This window comes from Chrysemys picta, chromosome 2 (genome assembly GCF_011386835.1).
Source record: "Chrysemys picta bellii isolate R12L10 chromosome 2, ASM1138683v2, whole genome shotgun sequence".
Lineage (NCBI taxonomy): Eukaryota > Metazoa > Chordata > Testudines > Emydidae > Chrysemys > Chrysemys picta.
This window is the reverse complement of record NC_088792.1, coordinates 281,045,858-281,068,519: the sequence shown is the minus strand read 5'-3', so window position 1 is coordinate 281,068,519 and position 22,662 is coordinate 281,045,858. Positions and strand designations below refer to the sequence as shown.

The 22,662-nt window shown below is 43.6% G+C and overlaps 1 protein-coding gene across 25 annotated transcripts in view; it reads left to right on the top strand.

Moving 5' to 3' along the window:
• Positions 1-22,662, top strand: part of PTK2 (protein tyrosine kinase 2) — a 359,211-nt gene that overhangs the window by 204,304 nt on the left and 132,245 nt on the right. For all 25 annotated transcript variants that reach the window (XM_024102644.3, XM_065586258.1, XM_024102653.3 and 22 more), the window contains 4 exons: positions 79-158; positions 1,480-1,542; positions 17,042-17,096; positions 22,364-22,504. In XM_024102644.3, the coding sequence (XP_023958412.2) occupies positions 79-158; positions 1,480-1,542; positions 17,042-17,096; positions 22,364-22,504 (339 nt within the window). The remainder of the gene's footprint in view (positions 1-78; positions 159-1,479; positions 1,543-17,041; positions 17,097-22,363; positions 22,505-22,662) is intronic.

Sequence of the window (22,662 nt, the reverse complement as noted above, 5' to 3'; positions counted from 1 at the left end):
TATGATGGACGAATGAAGCAACCTTCAGTAGCATTGACATTATCCTTATATGACACAAAACTACTTATTTTACCGTAGGTGAAAAATGATTATATGTTAGAAATAGCAGATCAAGTGGACCAGGAAATTGCTTTGAAGCTAGGTTGCCTTGAAATCCGGTAAGTTGAAAACTGTATATTTTGTTTCTGATATACTGCATACATTAATTTTGAAGCTGTTTTTAATTCATATTTTTCCTGATTCTCTTACCACTATAAATTAGTAAAATATTGTTAGGAATTATGAAAACTAATTTATCATTTAAAAGAAAAAATGATCAGAATATATTGTAACTGATTCCTAATGGTTTGTAAATTACAGATTAATTTTACAGATCAATTAACTATCTTTTTATATTGATTTTATTTGTTGCATATTAGCAACTAAACAGTTCGAAGGCCTAAAGACTAAAGTGGAATATTCAGAAGAAAATAATTCTGAAGTGCATTTGCTAGCAAATAGTGTCACGTCCTCATTCTTCTATTAATAATACAGATGAAGAATTTAATTAAAAATAAAACACTGCTGCTTTTCCCCTGTGCGCTTGATGTTGAAGATTTTTAACATACTAATTTAAGAATGCAAAATATTTTTGCAGAACAAAGTTTCTGAAAGGGCAAATGAACTGATCTTGTGAGCTGCACTGATATTTTGTGTAGCTTTTCCATTTCAAACTGATAAACATAAACACCTGAGATACTCAATGTATGTTTACCACATTGAGAATCTTGAAACAGTCACCCCTTAAACCTTTTGAAATGTATTTTCGCTGTTTTATGGAGAATCTCAGGGCTAAGATACCGGTAATTGCTTTAGTTCTGCTATTGTCTTGCAGAGCAAGACTAGGACAGCAACAAGATCATTAAGAAATGAATGGCAAATCAAGTGATATAGAGCAAAGGGAAAAAGTGCAGGTTGAACAGTAATTTTCAGAGATAAAACAAGATTAGGACTACTACTAGTAACAGGAATACCAATAACGAGGATGTGGCACTTGGGTATTGTGGGTAAGGGCTTGAAATGTTTTCTCTAGCCTTAGTGGCAGTCTTGGAAGAAGTGAAAATTCTATTAACCTTTTTTTAGAAAATGTAACGGATATAACAACCCACTATCCTGGGCACTTTTCTCTGACAGCTTCTACTCTCCGATATTTTTGCCGAGCACATTGTGGCTGTCTGATTTGTCTTCATACTCATCATGGTGCTACTAGTATTATGTTATTAGTATAACATTCTGGGATGTCTTGTGCATGAAAAATACTTTAATCAACTAAAGTCTACTCTGTTGTAGTAGTGTAATAGTATGTCAATGAACACATATTTGAAGTCAGGCTGCAAATGGTTTTCAGTGGTAGGTCTCTGAAAGCTCTGAATGCACTTGTAGATTTAAGCTGGTTCATCCAATAATTATTGCTTGCAAATATTTTTTCCCTGACTTTAGGAGATCCTACTGGGAGATGAGGGGCAATGCACTAGAAAAGAAGTCCAACTATGAAGTTTTAGAGTAAGTATTGCATTTCAGTTTGAGGCTTGAGCTGTTGCTTGTACAGGAAAATGAAGACTAGTTTAGTGAGAAGGCAGCACTGCTGCCATTTTTCGTAGTGATGTCAGGGTAGTAAGACTGTTATTTTTATCTAAAATAAAGTGTGAAATCTTAAAACCTGATAAATTTCAGACCTTTCAATCTATAGAGGTGATGAGAGCTCATTTACTACTGTATGACTAAGGGTATGTCTATACTTACCTGCTGGTTCGGCGGCAAGCAATCAATCTTCTGGGATCCATTTATCGCGTCTTGTCTAGACGCGATAAATCGATCCTGGAAGTGTTCGCCGTCGACGCCGGTAATCCTGCTCCGCAAGAGGAGTAGGCGGAGTCGACGGGGGAGCCTGCCTGCCGCGTGTGGACCCGCGGTAAGTACCTTTAAGTTCAAACTAAGATACTTCGACGTCAGCTACGTTATTCTCGTAGCTGAAGTTGCATATCTTAGTTCGAACTGGGGGCTTAGTGTGGACCAGCCCTTAGACAAATTGGCTTGTTAACTGTTTAAACTTGCTGATATGCAGTACCATAGGTTTCAGTCATTTGTATTCCGGTAGTGCTTTTGGGATAAGCTACTCTAGTCCTACAAATGTAACAGTGCTTTGTACAAAAATGGATTTTCTGTGTACAATTAAATTAATCAGTCACAGGACTAATTTACACAGAGTTCTTTAATTACTTACTAGTTACTTGAAATTTAAAATCTGAGGGTTTATTTTCCCTTGGCTTCTGCTAAGTGTGTTGTTTTACTGAGTTATGATCTTGGGGTCAATAAACATATAGTGTGTCCACCACATATTCCAAAACTTAAAACATCCAAGAAGCATCCTGATAGCAAATCTAATTTGTTGACTTTATCATGCTGTATAGTAGTAGATGGCTTCAATCCAAATTTGAACAGAGTGCTTGAGAAGCTTTGCATTCAATTCCAAAGGAGACAATTGATGTTTGTTACAACCCTGTTAAAGGTCAATTTTGTTTTCATTAGCTTCAGTGGAATAATGTATCAACAAATGCTCTAACTAGTTCTTATGCTTTGCTGCTAAAACCCTTGTGGGATAGAGAAGACATGGTGTATCGCATAATACAAAATTAGGTTAACAGCTCAGGGCAGCAACTTTCCAGTTTTTATTTTATTTTTTATTTTAAAATAAAATAAGACAAAGTGAGCTAATTCAGATAAAGGTTCGGTACTGGATCATTTGAAGGTAGGGTAGAAGATTCTTTTAAGGGCAATTAAATTGTTGTTTAGGACTCATGAGGAAATGTACTGTTTTTGTTTGCTTGTTTTTAAACAGATTAAAAAATAACTTCCAGCAATTATATCCAATTGATATGAAAATAGATGTTCCACTGTTAAGTTACCTTCTTTCAAAGCACATATATAAGGTGACCAGACAGCAAATGTGAAAAATCAGGACGGGGGTGGGAGGTAATAGGCGCCTATTTAAGAAAAAGACCCAAAAATCAGGACTTTCCCTATAAAATCGGGACATTGGTCACCCTACACATATGCCAGGGAAAGCAGGCTATGCTGTGAACAAGACTGCAAGGACATTAGTTCCAATAATGCAATGGCACAGATCTAAGCGTACTGAGCACATAGTTTGGAGTCAAGAATTCCTGGGTTCCAAACTCAGCTCTGCCTGAATATTATGATAATTTATTATTACAATATGTGTCTCATTATTTTCAAGGACTTCGTTCTATTTGTGTAGAAAATGCTAATACATATCAAACATACTTTTAATAATATATAACAGTAGTATGTGTGCAGTATGTATGTATTAAATGTAATATCTGGTGCTATGAAATGATTAAAAAATTAATCACGATTAACTGGAAGATTAAAAAAAATTGTGATTTATCAGTTTTAATTACAGTGTTAAACAATAATAGAATACCATTTATTTAAATATTTTTGTTTTTACATTTTCAAATATATTGATTTTAATTACAACACAGAATACAAAGTGTACGGTGCTCACTTTATATTATTATTTTGATTACAAATGTTTGCACTGTAAAAAAAAGGTAAACAAACAGTATTTTTCAATTTATCTCATGCAAGTACGGTAGTGCAATCTCTTAATCATGAAAGTGCAGATTACAAATGTAGTTTGTTTACATTTACAGGAAATAATGCTGCCCGCTTCTTATTTACAATGTCACCTGAAAGTGAGAACAGGTATTGTTATGCCATTGTTGTAGCTGGCGTTGCAAGGTATTTACATGCCCTATATGTTAAACATTTGTATGCCACTTCATGCTTCGACCATCATTCCAGAGGACATGCTTCCATGCTGATAACAGGTTCTGCTCGGTAATGATCCAAAACAGTATGGACTAATATATGTTCATTTTCATAATCTCAGTTAGATGCCATCAGCAGAAGGTTGATTTTCTTTTTTGGTGGTTTGGGTTCTGTAGTTTCTGAATTAGAGTGCTGCTCTTTTAAGACTTCTGAAAACATGTTCCACACCTCATCCCTCTCAGATTTTGGAAGGCACTTCAGATTCTTTTGGGTTGAGTGCTGTGCCTTTAGACATCTCATCTCATACCATCTTTGCATTTGTCAAATCTGCAATGAAAGTGTTCTTAAATCGAACAACATATGCTGGGTCATCACCCAAGACTGCCAAAACACGAACTATATGGCAGAATATGGATAAAACCATGGAGCAGGAGACATACAATTCTGCCCCAAGGAGTTCAGTCACAAATTAAATTAATGCTTTTTTTTTTTAACAAGTGTCATCAGCATGGAAACGTCCTCTGGAATGGTGGTCGAAGCATGAAGGGCATACAAATGTTTAGCATATCTGGCATGTAAATACTTTGCAATACAGGCTACAACAGTGCCATGTGAATGCCAGTTCTCACTTTCAGGTGACATTGTAAATAAGAAGAGGGCAGCATTATCTCCCGTAAATGTGAACAAACCTGTTTGTCTTAGCAATTGGCTGCACAAGAAGTAGACTGAGTGGACTTGTAGTCGCTGAAGTTTTACATTGTTTTATTTTTGAGGTCAGTTATGTAACAAAAAAAAGTATATTTGTAAGTGGCACTTTCATGATAAAGAGATTGCACTATAGTACTTGTATGAGGTGAATTGAAAAATACTGTTTTTGTTTCTTTTTTACAGTGAAAGTATTTATCAAAAATAATATAAAGTGACCTCTGTACACTTTTTATTCTGTGTTGTAACTGAAATAATTAGATTTGAAAATGTAGAAAAACATCCAAAAATATTTATAATAAATATAATTTGGTATTCTATTATTGTTTAACAGTCTGATTAAAACTGCAATTACTCGCAATTAATGTTTTTAATTGAGCTAATTTCTTTTGAGTTAATTGTGTGAGTTAACTGCGATTAATTGACAGCCCTAGTAATATAACATTTCATGTGGAAAGTTGGAAGTTAAGAAAAGTACAAGGCAGAGCAAAGAGGCGGTTGGGTTAGTTCAAAGTCAGTGATCATCAGTAGAAATTTATCTCATTTAGGATACATAAAAAGAGGAAGGAATAGAGAGATGCAGTAAGAAATATTAAGAGAAAGAAAAGATTATAGAATGTTGTTTATATAAAGGAAGTGAATGTATTGGTGACCTGGAGGAAGGCTGATACAGTGTCACTTTCTTAAAAGGTGGATAAATGGTGAGATTAATGACTACAAGTGAGTTACAGCGGGGTTCGGCCAGAAGAGTGGAAGGCAAATTTGATAGATTTGTGAGAAAGTGAGCAAGAAAGACCTAAGGAAAGGCAGTGGATGCAGTTTGCTTAGTTTTCAACATGACCATCAATAAGATGTTTCAAAGTCAGTTACTGGACAAACTTGAAAGTATAAGCATTAGTATTTAGGTTAATAACCTTGATTGAAAACTAGCAGGGGGACATCTTGGTGCCAGCGAGATGACGGTGCCATCCACGCTGGAGTCCTTTGCAGCGACTAAGGACCTGATAATCCTCCCAGTACCCCTGAACCCAGCAGGACAGCTTCCAGCACCGGGGAGTTCATTGAGCAGAAGGGAGCAGGTAGCCCCGAGCTCCTGTCTGGCACTAGGTCCTCCAATACCGAGTGGAGGACAACTGGCCATGCTGATGTTGGCGAAGACTTCCCCACTCTGGCACTGATCACTGGACTTTGGCCCCAGCCAGCAGAAGCGAGGGGTACTGCGCCCCCATAGTCTCTCCAAGCTCACTCGTAGTCAGAGGTGGAGTCCTGCACCCAATCCAGGGGCCGTTACGAGTACCCAGTATACATCCCACCAGATGCCAGTGCGGGTGCCCCCCCGGGCGCCTGGCCCAGAGGACAGTGGCCTGTGCAGGTCCAATGGCCATTTTGGAATCCGTGGGATTCCCCCCCATTACCAGGACTGCCTTCCAGTTGTTTGTACTTGGTGGTGTCTGAGAGAAGGGCCCCACCACCACACCATCCGGCACCCGACTTGAACTCTGGTACCAAGCCCAGAATCAACACTCAGGACTTAGGCCTGTGTGATGTGGTCAGTGCAGATGCAGAGGAGGAAGGCCCCCTGCCAGTGCAGGCTGCCACCGCCTCCTCAGATGAAGCTGTGTCAGGATCGAGCAGCTCGGCACCACAGGACAACTTTAGAGCTCACCAGGAGCTATTGAAAAGGGTGATTTTGAATCTTAGAGTCATAGACTCATAGACTTTAAGGTCAGAAGGGACCATTATGATCATCTAGTCTGACCTCCCGCATGATGCATCCTCGCACAGCCTGATCAACATCTTGGCTGCGGCGGCCCCAGCAAAGGTGGCCCTACCCCTCAATGAGGCCGTTATGTGTCCAGTCAGGTCCCTGTGGCAGACCCCATCTTCTCTGCCCCCCACTTCAAAAAGAGCAGAGAAGAAATACTATGTTCCTGCCAAGGGGTATGAATACCTATATTCCTACCCCCTTCCTGGGTCCCTTGCGGTCACAGTGGCCAATGAAAGAGACAGGTAAGGGCTGCAAGGCATGGGACCCAAGACAACTCAAAGAAGCTGGACCTGTTTGATAGAAAGATTTATTCTACTGGTGGGTTACAGTTCCACATCTCCAACCACTAGGCCTTATTTGGGAGATATGACTATAATGTTTGGGACTCCATGGCAAAGTTTAAAGACTCGGTGCCCCAGGAGTTCTCTGTTCTAATGGAGGAAGGGAAGACCATAGCCAGGTGGCCCTAGACACAGCTGACACGGCGGCCAGAACAATGGCATCAGCTGTGCTCATGGGAAGGTGCTTCTGGCTGCCACCAGAGGTTCAGCAGTCCATTCAGGATCTTCTCTTTCAGGGAACCTCCCTCTTCTCTCAACAGATGGATTCAAAACTGCATGGCCTGAAAGATTCCAGGGCTACCCTCAGATCCCCGGGTCTCTACTCCCTGGCACCTTCGAGGAAGCATTTCAGACCTCAGCAACCTCTCCGTCTGTCTGCTCCACCACCTCGCCAAGACCTGTTTAAAAAACGGAGCAGGGGTTATAAGCACAGGCAACTGTCCCTTTCCACTTCAGCCTTGCTACCAGGCATGCACAAATATCCGGGAGGCCCAAAGCAGAACTTTTGAAGGGGTTCCCGAGGGCATTATATCCACCAGGTCGTGCTCCCCCCTTGTTTTTAGTCCGACTCTCCTACTTCAGCCTGGCATTGTCCCTCATCAATTCGGACTATTGGGTGCCAAGTATGGTGGAGGAAGGTTATGTCCTTCAGTTTTCTTCCACCTCTCCCTCCCACCCACCCCCATCCCCATTCCTCTTCAGGGATCCTTTCTTACGAGCAACTTCTAGTCCAGGAGGTGCAAACCCTCCTGACGGGTGGGGGTTGTAGAGGAGTTGCCTCGGAACTTGAGGGGGAAAGGATTTTACTCCTGTTATTTCTTAATCCTGAAGGCCAAACGGAGTCTTCGACTCATCCTAGACCTGCGTCACCTCAACAGTTATCTCAAGAAGCTGACGTTCCACATGCTCTCCCTGGCTTCCATTATTCCCTCCCTGAATACAGGGGACTGGCATGCCACCCTTGACTTAAAAGATGCCCATTTCCACATCTCCATCTTCCGGGGCCACAGAAGGTTCCTAAGATTTATCGTAAACCAGACCCACTACTAATTCACTGTCCTCCCCTTTTGGCCTGTTGGCAACCCCTTGGTTTTTCAGAAAATGGATGGTGGTGGTGGCGGCTTTCCTAAGAAGGCAAGGCATTCAAGTCTACCTTTGTCTCGACTATTGGCTGATCAAGGGCCAGTCCAAGGCCAGATCAAAGCCAGCATCAGTCTGGTCCAAACTACCTTCTGTGCCCTGGGCCTATTGATAAATGAGCAAAAGTCAATTCTCATCTCCGTCCAGAGGACAGAATCTATTAGTGCAGTGCTCAATTCTACCGGGGCCAGAGCCTTCCTCTCAGAGGCTTGCTTCCAGACAATGTTGGCTCTAATATCCAAGGTACAGGCTCACCCCATCACAACAGTCCATTTTTTCCTCAGACTTTTAGGTCACATGGCCATGTGCACTTACGTGGGTTCAGCACACAAGCCTGCACCTCAGACCCCTTCAAGCTTGGCTGGCCTCGGTATGCTCACCTCGCTGTCACCACTTAGACTCAGTGCTCACTGTTCTTATCCTGGTCCTCGCCTCCGTTGATTGATGCATGCGATCCCTTTCTCACCCGTCAACCATCAGCATCCCTAATTTTGGATGCGTCCGATCTAAGTTGGGGGGGCTCACCTCAAGCACATCAGGACTCAGTGCCTGTGGTCCCAGGAAGAGCTCTCTTTGCACATAAACATCAGAGAGCTCAGAGCAATCTGCTTAGTGTGCCAGGTGTTCATACCCCAGATCACGGGCAAAGTTGTATGAGTGCACATGGACAACATGGTAGCCATGGTTTCATCTACAGACAGGGAGGAGCGTGCTCATCGACCCTGTGTCAAGAGGCCATTCACCTTTGGGACTTCTGGCTGAAACACTCCATTCACCTCAAAGCTTCCCACTTTCCTGGAGCCTGGAACACTGGCAGGTCTTTCTCTTCTTGCCACTAGTGGTCCCTTCTCCTAGAGATAACCAGATCCATCCCTCAGAGGTCGGGGTTTCCCCGTGTAAACTTCTTTGCAACCAAGCAGAACAGAAAATGTCAGCACATCTGCTCACTGCGCGGGAACAGCCCAGGCTCTCTCTCAGATGTCTTCCTACTCCCATGGACAAAGCTCCTGGTCTATTTGTTTCCCCCCATTTCTCTGGTACACAAGGTCCTTCTGAAAGTTAAGTGAGACAAAGCAAAGGTGATTCTTATAGCCCCTGCCACCCCAATACTGGTTTGGCACGCTAGTGGATCTGTCAGTAGCAATTCCACTGCTGCTCCCACCTCTCCTGGACCTGATCTCGCAAGATGAGGGCTGTTTGCTTCACCCAAACCTCGAGGCCCTCCAGCTGACCATGTAGAAGCTCCATGGTTTAATCCAGTGGAGCTGGCCTGTTCAGAACAAGTCTGCCACATCTTGCTAGGTAATAGAAAACCATTTAGTAGAGCGACTTACCTAGCCAAGTGGAAGCGTTTCTTGGTGTGGTCTTCCCAACGAGGCTTCTCACCAACTCAGTCACCTCTCCTGTCCGTGCTGGAATACCTGCTTTATCTGAAACAACAGGGCCTAGCCACTTCATTGATCAAGGTGCATCTAGCACCAACCTCAGCCTTCCACCCTCTGGTGGATGTTAGGTCGGTCTTCTCACATGAAATGTCCATTTGCTTCCTTCAGGGTCTAGAGAGGCTTTACCCTCAAATTTGAGAACTTGTCCCTCCGTAGGATCTAAACCTGGTCCTGTTGAGACTCATGGGTTCTCCTTTTTAGCCGCTGGCATCATGCCCTATGTCATATCTCTCCTGGATGGTCGCCTTCCTGGTAGCGATTACCTCAGCCAGGAGGGTCTCAGAAATCAGGGCCTTTACATCAGAACCCCTGTATATGGTATTCTTTAAGGACAAGCTTCAACTCCACCCCCAACTAGTGTTCCTTCCAAAGGTAGTCTTGCAGTTTCATAGTAATCAGGCTATTTTCCTGCCCATTTTCTTCCCAAAACGGAACAAGAAAACAGAGGAGGAGCAGTGTCTCCACACACGATGTTAAATGCGCCCTGGCCTTCTACATTGAAAAAAACAAGCGGTTCCATAAATCCACACAGCTCTTCGTAGCAATAGCAGATCGGATGAAAGCCCTACCGGCTTCAGCCCAGAGAATTTCATCCTGAATTTGTATGTGCTATGAGCAATTGGGCACCCTACCTCCTGCCACCTTCACAGCCCATTCAACAAGAGCTCAGGTTTCATCAGTGCCATTTCTGTCACAGGTCCCTGTTCAGGACATTGGCAAGGCAGCAACCTGGTCATCAGCACATACTTTATCCTCCCACTGTGCCATCACCCAGCAGGCAAGAGATGATGCCAAGTTTGGTAGAGCAGTGTTACAATCCGCATATCCATGAACTCGAGCCCACCTCCTCAGGTACTCCTTGGGAGTCACCTAACATGGAATGGACGTGAACAAGCACTCGAAGAAAAAACGGTTACTATCCTTTCTGTAACTGTTGTTCTTCGAGATGTGTTGCTCATGTCTATTCCATAACCCACCCTCCTATTCCTTTGTTGGAGTTAACTGGCAAGCAGGAACTGAGAGGGTGAGGGACCAGCTGAGCCTGTATACCGGCACATGAGTGCGCGGCACCAGAGGGCGCTAGAGCACAGTCTCAGGCACTGGTAGTACATGAAGACCTTTTTGACCAACTGAACATAAACAAACACCCCTCCACACCTGATATGGCTGCTTATTGCCTATCATTGTCAGGTGCGTTCGATGTAAATTCGCTGTAGCTGGAGGGAGGTAGCCCAAAGATGTGGACAGAGTTAAACTTCAGAGTGACCGTAGCAGTTAAATCAGTAGGGACTGCATGAATGGAGACTTGGTCCTAATAAATGTAAATCCCTACACCCAGGAGAAGGAATTAAGCTGCACAGATGCAAAACTGGGAGATACAAAGAAGCATCTGAACCCACTGCATTAAAAAAGACTTTAAGAAGCACATCCCCCTTCATGCTGTCTTACTATTACTTTTACCTTTTTTGTATCAACTTTTTTATTGAAGTGTTCAGGAAAAAAATAGAAATACAAAACTAACCGAAGAAAAACGTACATTTTCTACAACTAATAAGCACTGTGGTAGCAAGCCCATAGAGCTCGCTGCAGTTGGTATTTGATGGGTTAATCCCAATGAAGTTTACACTGAAAAGAAAATGCAGTGTTTATATCCAAATAATTCCCACTGGTAGGAGAGCATCAATTATGGTAAATATAAAGCTGTTGGCATAACCTATAACTAGGGGTGTTGATTAATCACAGTTAACTCACGCGTTTAACTCAAAAAAATTAATCGCGATTAAAAAATTAATCACAATTAATCGCAGTTTTACTCACACTGCTAAACAATAGAATACCACTTGAAATTTATTAAATATTTTTGGATGTTTTTCTACATTTTCAAATATATTGATCTAAATTACAACACAGAATCCAAAGTGTACAGCGCTCACTTTATATTATTTTCATGACAAATATTTGCACTGTAAAAATGATAAATAAAAGAAAGTGTATTTCAATTCACCTCATACAAGTACCGTAATGCAGTCTCTTTACCGTGAAAGTGCAACTTACAAATGTAGATTTTTTTCTTACATAACTGCACTCAAAACAAAACAATGTAAAACTTTAGAGCCTACAAGTCCACTCAGTCCTACTTCTACTTCAGCCAATCGCTAAGTCAAACAAGTTTGTTTACATTTTTGGGAGATAATGCTGCCGGCTTCTTATTTACAGTGTCACCTGAAAGTGAGAACAGGCGTTGCAATGGCACTTTTGTAACTGGCATCACAAGGTATTTACGTGCCAGATGCACTAAACATTCATATGCCCTTTCATGCTTCAGTCACCATTCCAGAGGACATGCTTCCATGCTGATGATGCTAGTTAAAAAAAAAATGCATTAATTAAATTTTGACTGAACCCCTTTGGGGAGAATAGTATGTCTCCTGCTCAGTTTTACCTGAATTCATATTATAGCAGTTTTGGATGATGACCCAGCACATGTTGTTCGTTTTACAACACTCTATATATTATATTAATGGAGATATCCTATCTCCTAGAACTGGAATGGACCTTGAAAGGTCATCGAGTCCAGCCTCCTCCCTTCACTAGCAGGACCAAGTACTGATTTTGCCCCAGATCTCTAAGTGGCCCCCTCAAGGATTGAACTCACAACCCTGGGTTTAGCAGGCCAATGCTCAAACCACTGAGCTATCCCTCCCTCGACCCAAGGTTTAAGACTCTGAAGTGCCCTCCAAAATCTGAGAGGGACGAGGTATGGAGCTTTTAGAAGTCTTAAAACAGCAACACTCTGATGCGGAAACTACAGAACCCGAACCACCAAAAAAGAAAATCAACCTTCTGCTGGTGGCATCTGACTCAGATGATGAAAGTGAACATGCGTCGGTCCACTCTGCTTTGGATCGTTATCGAGCAGAACCCATCATCACCATGGACGCATGTCCTCTGGAATGGTGGTTGAAGCATGAAGGGACATATGAATCTTTAGTGCATCTGGCACGTAATGATCTTGCGACACCAGCTACAAAAGTGCCACGTGAACGCTTGTTCTCACTTTCAGGTGACATTGTAAACAAGAAGCAGGCCGCATCATCTCCTGCAAATGTAAACAAACTTGTTTGTCTGAGTGACTGGCTGAACAAAAAGTAGGACTGCGTGGACTTGTAGGCTCTAAAGATGTACCTTGTTTTATTTTTGAATGCAGTTATCTTTTCATACATTATTCTACATTTGTAAGATCAACTTCCATAATAAAGAGATTGCATTGCAATATTTGTATGAGGTGAATTGGAAAATACTATCTCTTTTTACAGCACAAATATTTGTAATAAAAAATAAATATAAAGTGAGCACTGTACACTTTGCATTCTGTGTTGCAATTGAAATCAATATGTTTGAAAAATGTAGAAAACATCCAAAAATATTTAAATAAATGGTATTCTATTATTGTTTAACCATGTGATTAATCACATGATTAGTCATGAGTACGTTTTTTAATTGCACGATTAAACGCAATTAATTTTTTTAATCGCTTGACAGCCCTAATATAAACCAGTAACAGCTATTAACTATCCCTAACTGCCAATGAGAGTAAGGCTGTGAGGTCTTAGTCTGGCATTGTTGGTTGAGCTCTCTCCTGAATAGGTGTCCATTCCACAGCCATGAAATGCAGCCGTCTGGAGTTTGCATGTGGTATTTTATGTTATGGCTATGGGTACATTTCAATTTATAATGCTTATTTGTTCTTGCTTATAAAAGTTTTGCATATTGCAGTCATAGACCACTGCTGTAACTCTGTATACTTTTATGTTAAATTTTTCTAAATTAAGAAAATTTGATTTACAATCTAATTTTAAAAATAGGATATGCTGTATTAGCAAATGTGACTAAGAGTTGCTATTCATTAAATTCTGTGTGGTGATTTGTGTGGCGTTTGCTGCAAACTCAGATCTGTACTCAAAAGCTGTTATGTGATTCAGTTTAGAAACAAATTATTGTAGCAGAATGTGGGAACCATGTGCTGTAATAGTGTTAAGATGGTGGCAGCGCTGCATTAATTTAGAGAACTTAATTTTTGCAGAATTCTTCTGCTTGCTGAAATGTTTAATGTTAACTAAAGTATTCCTTGTCAAAATGTCTTTGCATATTATTTAGACTGTAATGGTGTGTCCGCTTTATCTAATTCTACGTAGAATGAGAAAACTGCACATAATTTGCATTTGAGATGAAATACATCAAAGGACTTAATGTTTATGAAATTTTATAATCTTTTCCAGCTTAGTGTCATTGCACAGACTCCAGGGTTCACTGCTGTGAACGAGTCAATTTATAATGTTTTAAAAATGCATTTTATGAAATTATTGTATAACATCCTGAGTGCTCAGAGAAGGTGCTTCAAAAGATTTTTTAAAATTTTTATTCCATAAGTAAGACTTAGAATTCCGTGTATGTTGTTTCCCTCTTAGCTCATTGGAAGGATATACTTCACCGGTTGACTAACAGCAATTTTCTGACATAGGCTGGAAATCGGTACAGTCTCCCTCAGACAACAGATGAAACTTGCATGCAAATTAGCTGCAGAGTAAGGTGGTGATTGAGTTACCTCTGATATGTCAGAGGTCTAGGAGTCTTGTTACGGCATAGATACATGCTTTACTGTAGCCATAAACCGCACAGGTGTAATTTGTAAAGTCAAAATGGCTTAGAATTTAAAAAAGGGATTGTAACAGACCAGCAGTCCCAGTGATGATTGAACTTGGTACTATTCTAAAGAAAAAAGCTTTCATCCTTGTTTGTAGTGCTTCCTTTGCTTCACTCTGACTCAACAGACATTCTAGGCTTCAGGATGACACACACAGTGACAACCCTGGCATCTTATTATATAGATCGGGGTGGCCAAACAGTTAAAGTACAGCTCTCTGAGCCCCCGCCATTCTCCACCTACCAGACTGTTTGGGGGAGCTCGGGGCTTCTGCCCAGCAGGGATGGTGGGTCTTGGGGCTTCAGCCCTGTGTGAGGCACCTGCCGGGACTCAGGACTTCAGCAGGAGCAGGGCTGAAGTCTCGTGCCATGGCAGGCGCTCCCCAAAGGGCAGGAGCCCCGAGCCCCCTGGACCCTGCAGGGCAGAAACCCCGAGGCTTCCCACCTCGACACAGGGCAGAAGCCCCGAGCCCCGGCAGGTGCGCCCGGGCTCTCGAAAACCTAAAGATTGTCGTATGCAGCTCAAAGGGTCAGTAAGTTTGGCCATACCTGATATAGATGTTTGAGGCACATTACTATCTTCCCCTCCCATTCAGAATATATCAGTATGGAAGGCTTTCCTTAATGTTCATTGAAAAGGTAGACATGGTCCCTTCTATGAAGAGTCCACAAACTCACTCAAAAAAATTTTTTTTTAAGTACAGTTTGTATTACCACTTGAGAAGGTTAGGGCAGAAATCCTTTTTCAATACAGATATTTTTTCCAGTTTTGAGCCTTGTTTTCTTATGCTAATGTTCATATAGATTGTGGCATTTGACACAACCTGGTACATGCTGCTCAGATGCACCAGCATGATGGTATCTTCGTGCTCTGACACACCTCTGGAAATTCTCAAGCTCTTCCCTTTCAGTCTCACCTGCTCTAGAAATTGGCTGCTAGGGAGAAAATAGGGGCAGCCAACTACTCCATAAAAGCAACGGAATTCAAAGTTGAGGGTATATTTATAAGCCAGGCTAAGCACTATTTTGAATACTATGTATTCATCCAAATTAGACATTGAGCCAAACTAAAATTCCAGATCAACACCCAGAGGTTGGGATATTCTGAACCTGGATCCAAACTTTGCAGCTTGGGTCCATATGACAAATCTCTGACCTTGTCTCAGTGGGTCCCGCACTTCCAGGCGGATTACACTAGCCTCAAAGGCTCACTGTGACCCTCTATGTAGCCTCTCTTTCTCTAGAGGCAAGGGTCACAGCGTACTGAGCCATTTTCATCATAAGCCAGCAAGGGAGGTGGGAAGAAGCAACACTCCCTCGCAGTCTCTGTTGTCTCGCAGTCTCTGTGATTAATCGGGGGGGGAGTCCAGGCCCTCCCTCTACTCCGGGCTCCATCCCAGGGACCTTAATAGTAGCAGCTATTGGTAGCTGACTTTTTGGAAACAGGACGAGTACAATTCCCTGGGCCACTTCCCCACAGCAGCCCCCACTTCCTCAACATCTACCTCACCCTTATGGCCTCCTTCTTGTGCCTGATAGGGTTTGTCCTGCCCAGTTTCTCCAGCAACACGGCTTCCTCCTACAGCTCCTGACATGCACCTCTAACTGACTAATTGGGAGGCTTTTAACTAGTTCCAGCCAGTGCTTGATTGGCTTCAGGTGTCCCAATCAACCTAGCTGTCTCCACTGCTTTCTAGAAGGATCTTAATTGGCCCCAGGTGTCTTGATTAACCAGGAGCAACTGCCATTTGGTTACCATGGTAACAGGGATTTGTTTAGCCTGGGGCTAACATACCTGTTTCTCACTACTTTCCTATAGTCATCTGGCCTTGCCCCGTCACAGTCCACCATTTATGTTTGGGTTTTTTAAACCTTTCTGTCTGTCCTTCCAGGGTGTGCATGTGTGTCTGAAATATGGAGTGCATGGGATGGTAACATTTTGTTAGCATTAGTGTGGGATGGTCACATTGCTCAGAAATATAGACTAGTTAAGAAAAAAAACTAGTGGCTGTATTATGCCGAGGGGATTGGGTCATTAACATAAACTCTATGAAAATAATTAGAGGGCAGAGGATAGGTGAGGTGGTCAAGGGTGCATGATAATTGCATCTGTGTATCAACACTGACACTTAGAAATGTAGATATGTACGGTGGAATGAAGTAGTTGAGGTTGAGGAGGGCAACTTGTCAGTTGAGTGTTGAATGATTCTGTGCATATTTCATTGCTTTTTTACAATTTGTGTTGGTGGCATATGCAGTCTTGCAATCTTAAATCAAAGTCAAAAAGGTTTTGGGGGATATAGATAACATGTCAGCCTTACACTGGGTACGTCTTGTTTCAACCAAGAAGATATTTTAATCCAAAAGGTTTAAGTTTAAGAAAAAAATCAGAGTAGAAATCCATGCAAGGACCTTAATTATAATGCTGCTAGAAGTAACATAGCAAAAAAAATATATTTGGATGCCCATAAGAAGGAGAAATCCAGTCTGGTAACAGCCAGAGTGGTCCTTGTAACCCCTCATTTATGGTAAATTCTACAAGTCAGAGGACCGCTTTTCTCACAAAACAGTTGCAGGTGCGTAAGTATGATTGGGTGTTCCAGTTTTCATGCTGGTCCTTTCTCAGTATACTGTGCAGTGACTGTGTTTTTAGTGTTTCTTGAAACAATAAAATATGTGCTGTAGGCAATTGATTCGCAGCACTTCTCTGTGATTGCACGTGGACATCATTAAACACAATACACTCTCCATCCCAGGTACCTATTCTAAAGATGGTATCTTTCTATATTTAATAATAGAAGATACTACAGTACAGCAATTGCTATGGAGTGGCTAATGTTAACATTTTAATGACACTGAATTTGCATTCTAATATTGAACTTTACTGAGGATTATATTTGCATGCAGTGTTGTTGTAGCCATATGATGATGTGAACTGAAAGAGTTGTGTAAGCTTGAATGCTTGCTTGTCTCTCTCACCATCTGAAATTGGTCCAATAAAAGATATTACCTCAACCACCTTGTCTCTCTAGTATATTTGCATGCATTTCTAAAGACCTCACAAGATTTCTTATCAACAATATATGTGTGTTTGTTTATTTCAGGAAAGATGTTGGCTTAAAGAGATTTTTTCCTAAGAGTTTGCTGGATTCTGTAAAGGTAATTATACTTCCCCTTGATCATGTGCCTCAAATCCATGAATAGCATATTTTTCAAATATTGGAGAAAATGAAAATGGCTTTGGATTGTATTAGTCTGCTTCTGAGACCTGAAAAGTGGGTGGTGATTTGCTTTTATAGTAATAACTGGGCTGCTATGGAAACATTTTTCTCTTGATGAGAAAAGTATTAATCACTGGTGTTCTCACACATTGGTAGCATGTAATGCTAGGATGACCATATTTCCCTACGCTGAATATGGGACATCTGGTAAAATTACTCATATTCAAGTGAGTTCAATGACAGTCAATCAGAACAATGCAGTATAAACATTCAAATTAACATCAAGTTGACTGAGCCCCTGTTAAAAAGAAATATTGCTAGTTGGATTCTTTTTATTTATCTTGTTATTTTTAAGGCTTTAGGGTTCACAGGGGGAGGGTGACAAACACACCGCTACCCCCCACACACACACGCTGGGAGAGGTCTCATGCACACGCACTCACTCACTCTCTCACACACCTCCCTCACATGGCGGGGTCAGGGAGAGGAGGATGACCGACCGACACGTCCCTCCCTTCCCGGTGCTCTCCGCCCTCCATGCTTGGCTAGGCCCTCAGGATGGACCCGCCTCCCCTGGTACCTGGCACCACATCTTTCTGAGGCAACATGTGTGGGGGCACACAGGGTCACATGCCCCCTCTCCTCAGATTTCTGCCAGAATGTGGCCAGCAGCATCATTTTGGCACTGTTAGGGTTACCATATTTTGTGCCTCCAAATGGAGGACACTCCACGGCCCCGGCCCCGCCCCCAGCCCCACCCACACCCCCGCCCAACCCCACCCCCTCCCCAAAGTCTCCGCCCCCTCCCCTGCTTCCCGCGAATATTTGATTCGCGGGAAGCCTGAAGCAGGTAAGGGGGGTGTGGGGGGAGGAGGCGCGGCCCAGGCTGGCCCCCCGGCGTTTCCAGCCTGGGTCGGCTCGGGCCCTGGGGTGCCGGCCCCCGCCGACCACCCCCGGCCCGCCCAGCACTGCCGGCCCCCGGCGGCCCAGCGCACCCCCCGGCTCCCCGCCGGCCCGGCCGGCCCGGCTCCCCGCCGGCCCGGCTCCCCGCGGGCCCGGCTGACCGGCTCCCCGCGGGCCCGGCTGACCGGCTCCCCGCCGGCCCGGCTGACCAGCTCCCCGGCTGACCGGCTCCCCGCGGGCCCGGCCGACCCGGCTCCCCGCGGGCCCGGCTCCCCGCAGGCCCGGCTGACCGGCTCCCGGCCCGGCGCCGCGCCCCCGGCTCCCCGTCCGGCCCCGCGCCCGGCCCGGCACTGTGACCCTGGCCCGGCACTGCGCCCCTGGTTCCCGGCCCGGCACCATGCCCCCGGCCCCGCACCGCCGGCCCCGGCCGAGCACCCCCGAGCCCTCCCGATTTTCCCGGACATGCCCGGCTTTTGGGGATTTCCCCCCGGACGGGGATTTGAGCCCCCAAAAGCCGGACATGTCCGGGAAAATCCGGACGTATGGTAACCCTAGGCACTGTGCAAGAGGGAAGGGACGGGAGCTGCTTCCAGCCACAGGGGAGGAAGAGGTGGGGAAGAAATGACCTGGCCCGTGTCTTTGCGAAGCTCCTCTCTTCTTTCCCCCCGCCCCCTACTTGTCCCTGGCCACACAATGCCGAAAGGCAGTTAACTCCTCCAGGCTGCTGCAGGCCACTGACATAACCCAGCTGTCTCCAGCTACAGTATGGGCAGGAAGGAGTTGAGCCCTAAGGATGCATTGTGCACCAAGGCCCAAGGAACCTGACTGCAGGGGCTTCAGCGAACGCGGCCAGAGGGGTGGCTCTGCAGGGGAGGGTACCTAGGGGATGGAGCAGCCCCACGCTCCCAGGTTAGAGAGGGGTGAGTGAAGAAGGAGCTAAGCCCCTGCCCCAGGGGCTGCTGTGGAGCCTGCAGGTTAGGGGCATGAATAGGCTGGAAATTGCTTCCCCCGCCAGAGCTTAGCTGATGGGCGGACAGGCTTCTCCATGCCAGCGCCGTGCAGGGCTTTGGCACATGCAGGGCTCAGCTTCCCTTGGCAAGCGCTACGGGGTGGAGGGTTTTGGGCTTTCCCAGGGTGCCAGCCTAGCCAGAGGCAGTGGGGGAAGGAAGGAGCCTGCCAGCCAGGCTGTTGGTGAACTGAGAGCTCTGACTAGGGGCTGGTTCTCCGCACAGCTCTGGGAGTGGGATGTGCTCCACTGGTGGGGGGATATGGAGGAGCAGTGGGTCGGGGAGCAAAGGGACAAAGCAGGGAGAGGACAGCGAGAGGGGGAGAACATAAAGGGCTGATGGGTGGCAGCAGAGGCAACATGTAACCATCCGCCATCAGGCACCTGCCTGCAGTCATTGACTGTTACAGCGTGCAGACAGTGCGGGCCAGAAATGGGGCGGGGCCCTGCTGGCTGAAAGCCGGCACGCAGCGGGGGCTGCGCTGGCGGGCCAGCAGAGGGAGTGGCTTGCCCCATGCGCAGCATCTTCACCCCGCCACTAGCCACCCCCATCGTTGGCCACTGGACCCTCCTGCCCACCCCCCACTTACCGCTGATGGGAGGGCAGGTGGCTGGCGAGCAGGGACCTGCCAGTACTGATGGTGGGGAGACAGAAAATATGGGACAATTTGCCTGTTTTTAAGAAAAAGTCGGGACACCTGCAAGACGGCTTAAATACAGGACTGTCCCTTTATAAACGGTCACCCTATGGAATGCTATGTAGTTAAATAGCAGATATGTGAACTGATGAAGTTTGAGCTCATGACAGAGGTGATTTGCATGACCTTAGAGATTTAATATTTACCTAATAGGGTTACACTTCTGTCTTCTCTACCCAATGTAGTAGTGCTAGAGACTGCTCTCAAAGTAATCTCTCTGTTGTGATGTTGCTTAGAATATAACTTCTGAAGCGGAAGGGGAAATTTGGAGAGAGGAAAAGAGCACAAAGATACCATCATGCTGGTGTATCCTCCCAGCAGGTGGGGACAAACTAGTACTAACAGTGTCCAGATAAATTCTGAGGACAGAGCATTTTCTTTAGGTGGTCCTTGGTTTTGGAATTGTTCCCCTGGCCAGTTGGCCAGATCATGGCGTACGGTCCCTTTATTTGATCCACCTTTTGTCAGAGGGTGGGGCCGCTGCTAAGGGGTTGCTGATTAAGGGATTGGTTGAGCATATTGGGGATGTTGCTTCTGAGTTTGTTGCTCTTTATCATGACACATAGAGGCAAAAAGGCCAGGAACTTACTCTCTGTGCTGCCAGATATTGATAATGTGCTTAATATTTTGTGCAAATGTGTGTATATATATAAATATAGGTATATATATTTAGTTCATCCAATGAGTACTTTTTTATGAACGTACGTATCTACAGTTAATGATAAAAAAGTGACGCCTATACAAGTCCTGAACACTTACTCACCAAAACACACATTTCAAGTCTCAAGAATACATAATAAGGTTCCTGTGTCTACTCGAAGTGATGTTACCTGTTTGGGCAGAAGGATGACCTTTGCTGCTTGTGCATTGTTCATTTTTAGCAGTGGAGACTTTTAATAAAATGGTGTAAAATTCATTTATTTTCACTAAATTGTACATCTTCCCATACTTTAAGAACCCAAAAGTTGAAGGATATATGGCCTTGAACCAATGAATCACCACACAAGGACATGTTTAATTTTACTCATGCAAGTAGTCCCGTTGATTTTAATGGGATTACTCACATGCTCGATCAGCACTTATATGAAGAGGACAGAATTCTCTGTGTACAAATTAGTCAAACTTTGCCGTAAAAATAATTGTACTCAGGGCCTTTTTAGTACTGGACCGTATAGACTATCCAACAGTATCTGTTACAAAGCAAACAGATTCATGTGTACACTGATGGTTCGTCAGATAAATCCTTCAAGAAAAGTGGTTGTGGTATCTTCATCCTGTGGTCTAATGGAGAGAGTGCAAGAAAGAGCATTAGTTCTGGATATATCCGCTCGAATTACATGGTTGAACTGAAAACTCTTCTCACAAGAAATAGAAATAGAGCACAAATAGACGTGGATGTTGTGATGTTTGTTTGACTCACAGGCAGAATGCAATCAACAGATTGCTGAAAATATAGCTTTAACTTTGTGTCTGAATAAAAGAGGATCTGTGGAGAGGACTTTATTTTGAAATATATATATTATCAGTAGGAGGTTGCAAAAGGTTTTAGGACAAATTTTCAAAACTGACCATGTGTTTCTGATGTGTGTGAACTGCAAAAGGGCTATATGCAAATTGTGTGCACTAGTGATCAGTTAGGCACCTAGCCTAGAATATATGCACAAATAAATGAGCATGTACAAATTAGAAGACAAAGTGTTTTAGTAGAATTTTTCATAATTTATTGAAAGCATAGGTTGCTGATGGCATTTTTTACACTGGTAAGAGGTTCAGAAAGCAGGGGTAAACGAGCTTAGAAAAATTAGTTCATGCAGAGCTTAATAATCATATTGTCTTGTACTGTTTTGTTTAGAAAAGAGATGACTGAGGGGGGAATATGATAAGAGGTCTATAAAATCATGAATGGTGTGGAGAAAGTGAATAAGGAACTGTTATTTACCCGTTGCATAACACAAGAACTAGAGGTCAACCCAGGTTTAAAGCAAACACAGGACCGTACGTCTTGACACAATGCACAGTTAACCTGTGGAACTCATTGCCACGGGATGTTGTGAAGGCCAAAAGTATAACTGCATTCAAACGAGAATTAGATAAGTTCATGGAGGGAAGGTCCATCAGTGGCTATTAACTAAAATGGTCAGGGATGCAACCCCATGCTCTGGGTGTTCCTAAACCTCTGACCGCCAGAAACTGGGACTGGGTGACAGGATGAATCACTCAGTAATTGCCCTGTTCTGTTCATTCCCTCTGAAGCATCTGCCACTCTTGGAAAACAGAATACTGGGCTAGACGCACAATTGATGTGACCCAGTATGGCTGTTCTTATGTTTTTAATTCAAATTGTTAGATGCTTTCTGTGTAAAATAAAGCTATCCGTAGATATGGAGGGATTTTGTTGTGTGCAGTAAAACTGGAAGATAGAACAGTGCATTATTAATGTTTGGCTACATCCTTTTCTGATTAAGAATCCCATCTTTTATGTTTCATTGGTAATTTGAGTAACTGATATTGAATAATAGATGTGTTTAATATTCAACATCACTGGCACAGCTTTAGATGCACAGACACTAAGTGATCTTTAAATATTTCATTACACAGGCCAAAACACTAAGAAAACTGATTCAACAAACGTTTCGACAGTTTGCCATCCTCAATAGAGAAGAAAGTATTCTGAAATTCTTTGAGATCCTGTCTCCAGTATACAGATTTGACAAAGAATGCTTCAAATGTGCTCTTGGTGTAAGTATAGGGAGCACAGTAATCTGCAGAACACATTATGGAATAATGGATATAATTGACATTGTTTAGATCTGCAATTAATTACCTGTGCATAGTACACATTTTGATTAAAAGTGTTCTCTTTTTAAGTTTCATTAACCACTAAAGATACTGATTAC